General features: G+C 38.8%; 1 protein-coding gene across 1 annotated transcript in view; it reads right to left on the bottom strand.

Moving 5' to 3' along the window:
- The window catches only part of LOC109476721 (metabotropic glutamate receptor 6-like), a 78,508-nt gene that overhangs the window by 45,912 nt on the left and 18,157 nt on the right, over positions 1-14,439 (bottom strand). The window contains exon 3 of the mRNA XM_019777725.1: positions 5,496-5,777. Within this exon, the coding sequence (XP_019633284.1) occupies positions 5,496-5,777 (282 nt within the window). The remainder of the gene's footprint in view (positions 1-5,495; positions 5,778-14,439) is intronic.

Raw genomic sequence — 14,439 nt, 5'->3', positions numbered from 1 at the left:
AAATAATAGTTATAATGTATGGATTTTTATGTAACAAGACTCCAGATTAGTGGTTGTATTGTCACTACTTGGAGCTTCCTTAAGAAACAAAAAACAAACAAATAAACAAGCAAACAAAAACGTCTATTGTTGAAACCACTCCAAGAATTCACGACTGCTTTGGGCAATCTCTGGGAGATATACTTTATTCCACTCACACTTTGAGGAGGATTAGTTAAGGTATTCCAAATATCCTTCCTCGGGCGTAAGATTCTCGCTGCATCGTCCACGCATCGCTTGGTTTATTGATTTCCGAGCCATTTGCAAAGCAAAACGCGTACCTCTAACTTTGACCGGTAGGAATATGACAGTGTTGTCAACAGTCATAGATGTACTCATAGAAAATTAAAACTGCACCACTGGTAAAATTACGGAGATGCTTCCCGGACGTTTCAAGTGACATCCACCACTCTTTAGCATCACTATTTTTTTTATCATTATTTCATTCACATATATCTATTGAGTATGAGGCAAAAAGTAAAAGTTGCTTATTTGACACCTTCTACTCAAGAACACACATTGAGTATAAAACACATTGACAAGATACATGCATAATGACAAGGTGGATAAAACCAAGATAAATACAGTCAAGGCACGTTGGTGATCTATCAATTACGAGAATCTACCCGTACAGTAAATGAAGTCTTGAACTACATCAAAAAAATTATTGTTTTGTAGGTGTGAGAGTGATGTGGACCCTCGAAGTAGTAAGGAACATAGGGAATTGCCATTGAGATGCTGTAGCTCTACTATGTTGGAACATCACTAATTAATAAAAGAACTCGTTGATTATACATATATATATATGAGCAAATGGATGTCACTCGAAACGTCCGGGCAATCTCCGTAATTTATCAGGTATTAGACTCTTAATTTCCTTTGAGTATTGTTTACCTGGATGTCTAACCTTCATCAACATAGTCATAGATGTAGAATAAAAAGTTTCTTTCGTCTTGTTGTGAGCGCTAATACGGGGGACATGTTATCAAGCTGCTGTCATTTAAAAAGAAAAATGAGGTCCTAAAAGCAGGTAGATGTCGCAATCGTAGATGTCGAACGGCAATATTAAAGTTGTCTTTCGTCCGTTTTTTTTAACGCTAATACGACCGACATGGTTTCGGTCTGCTGCCATTTGAAACGAAAAATGATGTCCCCAAAAAGCAGGCCTGCAATCGTAAATGTAGAGTGGCAATACTAAAGTTGTCTTTCGTCCTGTTTCTACGCTAATACGACCGACATGCGTTCGATCTGCTGTCATTTGGAACGAAAAATGATGTCCCAAAAACAGGCCTGCAATCGTAGATGTAAAACGACAATACTGAAGTTGTCTTTCGTCTTGTTTTTTACGCTAATATGACCGACATGGTTTCAGACTGCTGTCATTTGAAACGGAAAATAATGTCCCAAAAAACAGGCCTGCAATCGTAGATGTAAAACGACAATACTGAAGTTGTCTTTCGTCCTGCTTTTTACGCTAATACGATCGACATGGTTTCGGCCCGCTGTCATTCGAAACGAAAAATTATGTCCCAAAAACAGGCCTGCAATCGTAGATGTCGAACGACAATATTAAAGTTGTCTTTCGTCCGTTTTTTAACGCTAATACGACCGACATGGTTTCGGTCAGCTGCCATTTGAAACGAAAAATGATGTCCCCAAAAAGCAGGCTGGCAATCGTAAATGTAGAGTGGCAATACTAAAGTTGTCATTCGTCCTGTTTCTACGCTAATACGACCGACATGCGTTCGGTCTGCTGTCATTTGGAACGAAAAATGATGTCCCAAAAAACAGACCTGCAATCGTAGATGTAGAACGACACCACTAAAGTTGTCTTTTGTCTTTTTTTGTGCGCTAATACGACCGATATGGTTTCAGACTGCTGTCATTTGGAACGAAAAATGATGTCCCCAAAAACAGGCCTGCAATCGTTAAGGTAGAAAGACAATACTATAGTTTCTTTCGTCCTATTTTGTGAACTAATACGGAAGGCATGGTTTTGGTCTGCTAGCTGTCGTTTGAAACAAAAAATGATGTCCCAAAAAACAGACCTACAATCGTAGATGTAGACCGACAATACTTAAGTTGTCTTTCGTCCTGTTTTAACGCTAATACGACCGACATGGTTTCAGACTGCTGTCATTTGAAACGAGAAATGATGTCCAAAAAAACAGGCTGGCAATCGTAAAGGTAGAAAGACAATACTACAGTTTCTTTAGTCCTATTTTGTGAACTAATACGGAAGGCATGGTTTTGGTCTGCTGTCATTTGAAACAAAAAATGATGTCCCAAAAAACAGACCTACAATCGTAGATGTAGACCGACAATACTAAAGTTGTCTTTCGTCCTGTTTTAACTCTAATACGCCCGACATGGTTTTAGACTGCTGTCATTTGAAACGAGAAATGATGTCCAAAAAACAGGCTGGCAATCGAATGTATCAAAGTAACTGCCGCTAAAAGGTGAAATGGCCCCATAGATAGCATCGTAATTACCCATTTGTGACGCAGGAGCTTGAGGTAGAAGGAATCAAGTGAAGATAAATGAACACTTTCTCCCGTTCCTGGTAAAATGATATCCCGTCTTAGTTCCAGGGTAGCCCTTCAGGATTAAGGATTACTCTCTTATCTGAATCAACGAACACCTCCGGAGCAAGGTAAGGCCACACCAAGTAACGGATGGAAGACGGCCTGTTGCCAGAATATAAAACAAGAAATGCTCTGTGGAACTTCATTCGCTAGGGCCCCAACTTCTAAAACTCTCAACAAGGACACGTCTTGCCACTTCCACCGAAGCAAATTACCCTTTCTTCCTCCATTCACCACCTCTTATAAGGGAGTTCCATGCTGAAAGCTTTTTTCCAAGAACAACATCACTTTGGAATAAGCTACCTCGTGATTGCTTCCCCTATGAGAATAACCTTAAACTCTTCAAGTCTACATACAAGGTCAACAAACATCTGTCCTCCCTGGCAGTTCTGTAACCCAAAACATTTTAAGTAGTTCCCTTAAGCCTAGTTTTGAGGTGACCGATGAAGTAAATAAAAAAAAGTCACGGAGATTGCTGTAAATCGTAAGATTAACGTAAAACTCGTGAAATATGAGGAAGACAGGACGACAACTGCTGATCCATTGATTTATTGCTGTTTTCATGGCGAATAATAGACTTGTTGGTTGTTACTTTGTGTTCTCTTTTCAATTTGTGCCCTAACATTTGTCGTCCCTTAGCATATTCTAAATCTAGACATCTTGTTTTTTTTCGCCCTCTCGCATTAGATTTGGGGTCTCGAGTGGACGTCATCCATAAGTATTACTTGGTGTGGCCTTACCGTAAATTACATTTAACCTTAAACCGAATCGAGACGCTGGGTGAGTATACTTCATTTCATCTGCTGTTTCACGCCTGACCCGTCTTAGCAACCTGGTACTCGCCCGATGATCCATCAATTTAACAGTGGGTAAGCAAAACACTCTACTCTTTATTGTGCATCGAATGTTTTATTTATTCATCTTGAAAGCAGGTGAGTTGCCCCATCAGTCATTAAAATGATTTCTATGGGAGCATACAAAAATATAAAAATAAATAACAAATAATAACATAAATCAACGTACTGGTAACATGAGTACTTAAATCGTATATAAATCATACCTTATACTCGTGATAATTAGGGGTAATGTAAAAGGAATATACAGTAACTCAAGAGTTTCTCAAGTCTATGATTCCATTACATGTAGCAACGTTATTTTGAATATGGGAATATATATATATAAATTAAAAAACACACGTAATATCTTCTTACATCAGAGCCAATATCCCTTCACTCAACCGCGATTGGGGCCGACATCGTCTACCAAATAACTTTGACCGTGTTGACGTCACACTTCAGAGAAGCCACGTGACGAGCCTCACTAGGTCAGTCTACTGAGGAAGACCAGAGTGACTGGCCAAAAGGTCTAGGTAAGAACCATTTTTGTTGGATCAGAAGTTGTAAACATGTCTTCTAACACCTGAGCGCATTCCCTTCATATTGCCCTGTAGTGCAATGTATGACAGTATGTACTGTGCTCAGCTTTGGTCCAGCTACAAAGCTGGAACCATCTATAGGCTATGGTTTGCGTATGATAAAATTCCATTGTCCCAACCGAGAAGCACCAGTAATTGAGTTTTTTTGTGCTGACACTTTGGACGTCAAGTCCGAGGCAAGAGCCTTGAATTGTTGTATTTGTTTGCTTCTCGGTTGATAGGGTCTGGGAAGGCCATCATCAAACTGTTGCTCTGTTCGGAGGTCTTCTCTAGCCTTTTCTGGCGACACTATTGTAGATTAGTCCGTCGTCCTTAAAGGGGCCTTCTAGTGGCAGGACAGCTTGGTAGCCCTAATCTGTTTTTACAACCATAAAATGCATACTTTGATGCTTTTTCTAGGTGTGTTTGTGTATTTATTTATGTTATTTAAGCTAGTTTTAATTGTTGAACATATAAGCAAGTAGGCCTACGTGTATCTTGAAAGTTCATCTGTGTTGGTAGAAGTCATTATGAAGTAAGTTTAAACTGTAATTTCCAACACAACAAAAATTGGACTCACCCAAATTTTCGACTGTACAACTCCAGTCTTTTTTCAAGGAATGAGCAATCCACCGCTTTGTGGGGTGGTGTACCACATACAGTGTCAAGGACAGAATTCCAAGGGCCCATGTAAGGAAACCTATATCGGAGAAACTGAAAGATCGCTCAAGGCTAGGTTCCTAGAACACAAACGACCTAGCTCAACTACCTCTGAGGTTTCACAACATATACATATAGAATCCCCTGGACATTCAGTCTCACTGGACAAAGTAAAAATCTTGGACACAGAACCGGACTTTTTTGCACGAGGGATTAAAGAGGCCATCTACATCAGGGCTTTACAGCCATCCCTCAACAGATACGGGGGGCGCCACAGACTTTCTGCAACCTATGATCCACTGCTCACGGAGTCACGTGTTATCTGTGTGACGTCACGGAAGCGGTGGATTGCTCATTCCTTGAAAAAGACTGGAGTTGTACAGTCTAAAATTTGGGTGAGTCCAATTTTTGTTGTGTTGGAAATTACAGTTTAAACTTACTTCATAAGGCCTACGTGTAGATTGTTGTTAAGATTGTTATTGTTATACCACTATTTAAGCTGTTTGTTGTGTTTGGTGTTATATATGATTGTAGCTATTAAAGTTTGTAATTGATTATTTTTCATCTTTTAAATGTCAAGGACTCCAGGAAGGCTAGTAAACAAACTTTGTAGGAGATTCCTAATAACATAAACATGGGCCGTCGAGATTGAAATAAACAATAAACAAATAAACTTAACTAGGTATGTTGACTTTCTTCAGTAGTATGGTGGTAGGTACTTTGATGCTTTTCTAGATGTGTTTGTGTATGTGCTTGTAAATATGGGCCTGAAATAAACAATAAACAAATAAACTTACCAGGTATGTTGACTTTCTTCAGCAGTATGGTGATTGCTCCCTCTGCTTCTTCGTTGTGGTTCACGACCGGGGCTGACTTGGACCCCCAGGCGTCCGACCCCACCCAGCTGAAGTTGGCACTCAGGTTTCTGGCCGCGCTCAGGATCCCTTGCAGGTCGTCCTCGTTAGCGAAGAGCACCACTCCTCGTGCGTTGGACTTCTCCTGTAGCTTCATCACGACTCTTTGGAACTCTGAGCCAGCTGAACGTCTGGAGATCTTCTCCTCGGTTGCTATACATATACCTGAAAGAACAAAAAGAGACCTGCATGAATCCTGTTTCAAAATAATGAATCGTAATTTGCATGTTCATGCCCATGGGGCTAAATGCATACATCAGATTGTGATGTTACATGTACATCATACTGAGTAGCATGATATATAGGATACAAGGATAAAAGAATAATGTAAAAGTCTTAACAACTACTAGAGAATATCTAATCTAGGCTTTGGTGGTTTCTTCTCTCTTTTTAAAGCAACTGGAGATAAATTCACGTAGTTTTTCTATTACTGGTACACATTAGATGACTGAATGAATTCCTCTTTTTTGTTCTACCTTTATACAGAAAAATACGTAGTCGTCTTCCGCTGCATCGGGATAGCGTTATAAATTCTACTTCAATATCACTATTAATTATTCACCCCAATGCATCTCATAAGGTCCTGGACGTTGCAGTGATGGCTTATAATGTAGGAGACATGAATACCGTGCTTTGAAAAGTGATTGAACTAGTCTGAGTGGAATTGCTTGGTTGCAGGTTCTCTCTATATATATCCATTAGCTGTAAACCAGTTACAGTTAGAAGAGTGGCTAGACAAGCAGCGAAATATTACCAGAAGATGAAAACACATTACAGCTCACGTAATGCCACTTATAACGTTATACATATACATGTTGAAAGTCTTTGTAGCCTTATGGCTGAATTGGAGACTTCTTACTACTTGAATGAAAACTTACTTCTTAAAACACAGTATACATAATGCATATTACCACGAATACAATTTTTCGTATAATATCTGGCATTTTTAATAACATTCAAGATCTGAAAATTATAGGCTTTATCATCATTTAACAACTTGGTCATGAAGAAGATCCAGTTCTTTGTAAATCTTAGTTATAAATCTAAAGGTGTGTAGCTGGTTACTGGACCTTGTTTTTTGTTTAGGATATCCATTAGTGTGAATTTCACATTCTTCCTGGAGTCCGTAGTGAATCATCAGATGAGTATTTATTTGTTTATTTATTTTATTTATTTATTTGTTTATTTAGGACATGCATGCCTCATTCTTTTTCGAAAGGTGTGGTGGGTTCTTTAATTCTTTAACGTACGTGGTATGTGGCTCTCCGCAAACACTGGACCTGAATTTAACGTCCCTAACCAAAGGCAGGTACTCATTTTCACCTGAGTGAAGTGAGGAAAGTCGTACGTATAGAGAGCCTTTCCCAAGGGCACAAGATCGATGACAAAGTAGGATTCGAACTTTTGGTTCTGAGTCGAACACGCACCGGTACGTCACACGACCAGACAACTTGTCTTCACGGCGTGGTGGTAACCAGTTTTTGTAGGTCGGAGATTTAAGCAGGATTTAACGATTTAGTTCACTCAATTTGAGTCCTACCTGAATTGACAAGTGGGTGGGGGCAGGACCTGCGCTTTTAGTTATATTCAATTTGACGCCATTTTGTCTGCTTATATTATGAGCTAATGTTCCTTATATTTATTTGTTATTTATATGCCTTATTGGATTTATGTTAATTACTTTAATGTTTGATGGTGGCGCATATATAAATTGTTTATTAACTAAAGTGCGTCGCAATGGCTGTCTTGTTTTTCTTTTCTCATGCTCTAAAAATCAGGACTATGCGTAACACACCAGCATTGCATGCTAACTATATCACACCATTAGGGCTTGTTATACTCAATCATTGCACTTTTAATTGCAGGTGGGGTTTAAAGCTCTCTAGTGATGATGTCCCAACTGTGCTTGGTGGCAACGAGTTCCACTCTACGACAGGTTTTGGAAATACGAGTTTTTGAACACCCCATTTCTTGGTTGATAACTCTGACATTTGAAAGCATGACTGTTTCTTATACTATCATGAAATTTCATCTGTGTGGGTAGTTACATGTTTAACGTTAAAACTTTTGGTCCAACACAAAAAATTATCTCACCTACAGCTTTCGACCACTTTAAAGAAGCCACGTGACAAGCTTCACTGGGTCAGTCTACTGAGGAAGACCTGAGTGACTGGTCGAAAGGTCTAGGTAAGACATTTTTTTGTGTTGAACCAAACGTTTTAACTTTAAACATGACTGTTCCTTGTTCTTTTTTGAGCTGGTAATAGGTACTTAATGGTTTATAGGTTCATCAGTTATTTAATCATTTTGCATAGTCTGGACATTTTTTCGTCTGTCAACCACTGTAGGTTTCATTTCCGTGACACTAGCATCCATTTCATAGTTCATGATTAGTGGCATACTGGTTCTTATGATGAGGTGTTGTATGGTACATTTGCAGTAATCACATGTCCGTGCTCGATAAGCTACTGCCAGGACGCCGGTGCCGGTGCCAGCCAGTCCGGGGGCCGGCTGCCGACGTGCCCCCATTACCGCGTCTCCTCGCACCTTTTCGATTTCGCGGAGCCTGCCAAAGACGTATTGCCGGTCCTCATGTGGTCCCGACCTTCTGGCACTTACCATAATCACCAGAACTTGCGGAGGTTTGCCAGGTTAATGGAAAACTGCAGCAGAATGTGTAAGAAGTACACTTATTTAACCTTCAGAAGAACTTCTATGACTCAGGACTATATTTAAAAAAGTTACGTGAGCACTTTCAAACAAGGCCAACAAATATTTTTACTTCCTGGTCATCGTTTTTAATATAGATAAGATTGATCTATTAATTTTAATTCCAACACTAGTGATGTAGTTTATCATATATGAAAGGCTTATTCATTATTTGTCTTAAACTCTTTGAATCTCGTAAGCTGAACTGTGAGGTCGCATTTGCATATAAAAATTTCAAGCAAGCTTACATGTAAAACCGGGCTAAAAGTTTACAAAACAGAACTAAAAGTAAATGATTCACATTTAAAAGATTACGATTATTGTCTAGATGCCGTCATTTAAGAGATTGACAATATATGGCATGAAATTATTTTGGTAACGTTTGGTACGTGCTGGCAATGGATCATCTTTGTCTGGTAACCATCCCCGCTGACTTTGCTTTAGCCATTGTCTACGGCTGTAATTTCATTTTGTGATGTTTGTCTTTTTAAAATATTTTTCTGTGCCATGTAATTATGCAATTTTAAATGTATGTGTTTGAGCTTTGGAAGACTAGCCCGGCAGGGCGAAATTGTTTCGCAATGAATGAATGGATGGATAAGTGAATTAATGAATGAACGAATGAATGAATGAATGAATGAATGAATGAATGAAGTGTTGGATCTGGATAGTGATTTTTCAACCTGGAGAGATGACACACGGGGGGTACAGGGTTTCCCTTCTATTATGCAGAATCATTCAATTATAGTCTTATCTGGCAGAATACTCTCATTTGATTAATAACTGTACTTTGTGTCTTGCATATCTTGAACAGAGTTCCCTGGGTGTGAGACAAGTTTACGGGCCGCTAACCGTTTCCTCCGGCAGCCAAAAGCCCTAAAAGCCCTAAATTACCGCGGCGGTGGAGTTGAGCCCGTGGGGAGTATTCGGCCATCCAAACTTCCCCCGGGCTAGACTCCCCCGTAGCGGTAATTTAGACCAGCTGAAAAAAGACTTTGGCTTCCAGGGTATGAACAGAGTAGAGTGTAATTTTCACATGTGCGTGCTGTTTTCGATTGTTGCGTTGGGAATCATACGAGATAGATAGCCTGGAATGCAATTCAACTAGGACTATACAGTTGTCCAATACTTTTAGGTGACTGAGTCCTCTCGTGCATGGACGGATAGTGATATATACTTTCCAAACTGCACATATGAAGAGACAATATGATGAAGTCCGTATGATGCCCTCATTCAGTACAAATAAACTTCTTGGTCATCGTTACTTCAGTAACTATAGATTAGATAGATGTTTCATTATTAATAGCTCTAATTTCAACACTTGTGATGTAATTAATTATGCAGTATCATTTAATGAGAAGGAATTCCAGTTATACATGGCATGCATAATTCTGTCCTGACCAAGGTATATAATGTCCTTGTTGTATTTGTATCAGTATAGCCGGTATAACCGCCCTTAGGCGTAACAAACCAGCTTCGCAGGCACGCGGCGCGGCGGCAGCCAGCTATATCACACCGAACGACTATTTACACTCAATCTTTGCACATTCAATTGCAGCAGTTGTTTAAAGCTTTCTAGTGATAATGCCCCAACTGTGCTTAGTGGCAACGAGTTCCACTCTACGATAGTTCTGGGGAAATACCTCAATTCTTGGTTGATAACTCTGATATTTAAAGGCATGATTGTTTCTTGTTCTTTTCTGGGCTGGTATCATGTACTTATTATTTAATAGTGGTTGGTACGTCCACCAGTTTTTTATGTGAGCGGTTTTATTATATCTACTGTTTGCGAATACTCTGCGAATGATTTGATTAATAACTGTGCTTTGCGTCTTGCATATCTTGAATAGTGTAATTTGCACCTGTGCGCGTTGCTTCCTGGTTATTGTCTTGAGAACCATACGGGATAGGTAGCCTGACACGTACTACAACCACAAGGACAATACAGTTGTGCAGCAACCATGTAGCCTGCGACTGACCCCTCCCGTTCATGGACTTACGATGATGGATACTTTCCAAACCGTCCATGAAGAGACAATAAAGTCAGCATGATGTCTTTATTCGCCACCGTGTCCCCAAATACCCCCAAATGTCTATTGCATTAATTTTGCAAAACCTGAACCTTACAACGTCTCCCTATCAATAAAATGCCGTAATTAGTAGAAGATTTATGTCATTTTGTCATGGTACTTAATTGTAACTGATAAACGTCCACCAGCTAATTGCAACATTTATTGAACATTGGACATCCGTCTATTGGTTAAACTACCCCTCAGAGGTCGATTTTTGCTCTCCTTTCCAATGGTCGATTTCATAAAGTACGTGATAAAACAGTCCCAAGGGTTAGTAGGTAATGTCGTAAATGTAGAGATAATTATACCTTTGCTATGTGTATATGTTAGTATGCATTTGCATTGATAAAGCAATCTGTTGTCATTTTCATTATTCCAAAAATCAAGAAAATGGTCACACATACATTCAATACTAGCATAAACATAATGCCCAGTTTCTGATTCTAGATATTGTGATGCCAATATGAATGTTTCTGTTATTGGGATTTCAGCATAATATCCTTAACGGTTTGCTCACATTCAGGTTCATGTGAACTGGGTTTGGAAGGGCCATTGACGAGAAATGTATATTGATGTAATTATAATTCAATGCGTCAGCATCTTGAGTATATTTCTTTAAATATGTATTTTGCAACGTTAGGACGATACGAAAGTAAATTTTCTGTTCATTTCTTTACAAAGTAAGTTGAACTTGACCCTAGTCGATTGCAAAAGGTACCGTTCAGGAAGTGGTGGTGCCAAAATATGACGCCGTACGAGTTTGTTTAAAAGCTTGAAACACAGCTGTCAGTCATGCTTGTTTACATTCAATTGGTTTGTGGTGGTACCACAAACAGAATGTACCTCGTACATTTTTGGTCTAAAAATGTAACATAATGCCCCTTTAACGTTGAATAACACATCCATTAAATTTGGCTACAGAAATGAATACAGGTCGTTCCATCAGCATGGCTACATTGCATAGTAGAAGTAAATTACAACCACACGAGTATTTTTTCAATATTGTAACTGATAAACGTCCACCAGCTAATTGCAACATTTATTGAACATTGGACATCCGTCTATTGGTTAAACTACCCCTCAGAGCAGAGATCTTACACAATGCCCCTTTAAAGGTATCCAAAGCAATTTCAGGGCGGCAGAGCTGAAATATTCCAAATGATCTGTATGATATTGACACATACTGCCCACATGCATCCAGTATTTCATACTTTGGGCATTGAAAACAGTGGAGAAACAACCCCCAAGATGGTTCCATTTTTTCTGGGTGGCACCCCTAAAAGCAATACAGCATCCTATCAATATATTTTTCGGTCACAATTTTTGGAATTTTTTTTTCACCATGTATAAATGTCGATATACATTGGTACAATGTTGTTTCAACTTTTATAGTAGTGTATAGGTTTTAATGCCCTAAGACTGCGTTGGGCCCCTTTTTTTAACGTTGAATGTCACTTCCAAGAAAATGTTGCTACCAACATGAAAACAAAAAGTTTCAACAGCGTGGCTACAATTTACAAAATACAAAATGGAAATACATTACAACCACACCAATGTTTTCTAAATAGAACTTTTCAAATGTTTGGTGCAAAATGTCACATAATGCAAATACTAACGAAGACAGACTTTTGCTAGCCCTTGTTCGAGAAATTAGGATTTATTAGGTCTTATTCTCTATTAGGTCTTATTCTATACCTTTTTGTACTTTGTTCATTAGTTCTTGCCAAATACAATTGCACATGTAGGTCATATGTGTAATTGTCCTGCAATAAAGTTCTTCTTTATAATGCCCCTTTAACGTTGAAAGCCACTTCCAGGAAACTGCCACCTATATAAATACAGATCGTTCCATCAGTGTTGGCTACACGGGCAGCAGTGCGGGCAGCCAACCTAAATCTGTCCGCGGAGATGAGCCTAATAATAATGATAAAATTGATAACTATGTAAAAATTTAAATAAATATTTTAGAAGAAAAGAACATGTTTTTTCTTGCCATTTAACGTTGAATGTAACTTCCAGGAAACTGCCACCTAGATGAATACAGATCGTTCCATCAGTGTTGGCTACACAGGCAGCAGTGCGGGCAGCCGACCTGAATCTGTCCGCGGAAATGAGCCTAATAATAATGATTCTGAGCCACTCTAGCTGCTGACTATGACGGATCCCCCCTGCCCCTGCCCCCATGTTCATCGCTTTGTACCCTCAGCCGAGTGACATGACGGATTAATGTTCGCCACCGGGAAACCAGCTTTCCCAACAAATGAAAGAGGTCATCTGTATCCATCCCTTGGGGGGAATAAATTCAACACAAGGCTGATATCAGCCTTTCTGCGAAGGCTTTATAGAAATCTATGCAGATCGGATGTCAAAAGATCATCCCGCACACTCAGGCAGTCCTTCAGAAGGGTTATCTTTGATCGTATATCAATTAATAGGGAAATACATTAAAGAATGTTTAAATGTACATGAGACTACATGTTCGAGAAAAGTTAAACCTTTATTGTTGCGTAATATTATTCTGTACCTAATTTGTTGCATACATAGATTCTGAACGTATGACGTTATTCATACATGTATTTAGATTTGTTAGATCTTTAGTTGTAGAAGACCATACAAAAGTTCATGTACTTTTTGCTGAGTCAATAAAGGATCTAATCTAAAATCAATGAACGCCATTTTGTAATAGAATGTGGACTGAATAGCAAAGAGAGAAATTTTCTGTATAGGTATTGTTTACAATAACAAAGCAGTATTTCCTTTTTTTTCGCATCGTGGGATTTGTTGCATTTGAAGTTATCTTGACATGTAAGGATGACAGAAATTAGAAGTAGGTAATATTGCGTAATTATGTGACCCTGCTCAGTGGTATTTTGTTTTATTTTTAATAGTAACTGATGTTTTTTTTTGTTTTTTATCACATTGTGAATATTGGAAATGGATAGTTTTATTAAAAGATGCATGGGATAAAAATGTGATGTACCACAATGTATACCATGAGATTTGGATGAATTTTTTGGAAGGTCATTTACTGATCCGCAGCTAAATAACCTTCCATGCTGTCTTTGAACACTCCTTTTCACTATACTAATTGAAAAATGACAATATCTAGCTGTTGTGGTCTAGAACAACCCAGTTCTTCTTCGTGTCATGACCACCTGTTTTTAGGATCACTTACAGCCGCATTAGAACCTCCAACTGCCCGGTGTATGCATGCTTAAGTACTCTCTTTCAGATACAAAATGACGGGAAGCTAAAAAATCGCCAAATGCTTTTTAGTCGTCCAAGGTTCAGGACACCATGCAACATACATCATTATTAATGATGATTGCGACATCTGATGTTTTTGGTCATCTTGTGAATATTGAAAGTGGATGATTAAAAAAAATGGAATTAAAAATGTTGTGTAGCATAATTTATAACGTGACTTGGATGAAATTTTTCAAAAGTTATGCCCTTGCCCTTAGTTACATAACCTTCCATTTTGTGCTTGAAACGCTCCTTTGCACTGATTGGATAATGAAAAATGACAATATCTAGCTGTTGTGGCCTAGAACAACCTACTTTTTCTTCGTGTCATGACCACCTGAGCCGTTTTAGGATCACTTACAGTGGATTTAGAAACTCCAACTCCCCGGTGTATGCATACTTAAGTACTCTTATTCAGACACAAAGCGACGGAAAGCTAAAAAAATCGTCAAATGCTTTTTAGTAGTCCAAGGTTCACGCCCCCATGCAGCCTGTATCATGATTAATGATGATTGCGACAACTGATGTTTTTGTCACCTTGTGAATACTGAAAGTGGATGATTAAAAAAATGGAATTGAAAATGTGGTGTAGCACAATTTCTAACATGTGACTTGGATTGAATTTTTTAAAAGTTATGCCCTGGCCCCTAGCTAAATAACCTTCCATTTTGTCTTTCAATGCTCCTTTGCAATAATTGAATAATGAAAAAATGACAATATCTAGCTGCCATAGCCTAGAATGACCTACGTCTTCTCCATGTCATAACCACCTGTTTTTAGGCTCAGTTACAGCGGCATTA

Source organism: Branchiostoma belcheri, unplaced genomic scaffold, assembly GCF_001625305.1.
Source record: "Branchiostoma belcheri isolate BF01 breed outbred unplaced genomic scaffold, Haploidv18h27 scaffold39, whole genome shotgun sequence".
NCBI lineage: Eukaryota > Metazoa > Chordata > Leptocardii > Amphioxiformes > Branchiostomatidae > Branchiostoma > Branchiostoma belcheri.
The sequence above is the reverse complement of the archived record's forward strand: the minus strand, read 5'-3'. Positions and strand labels throughout refer to the sequence as shown.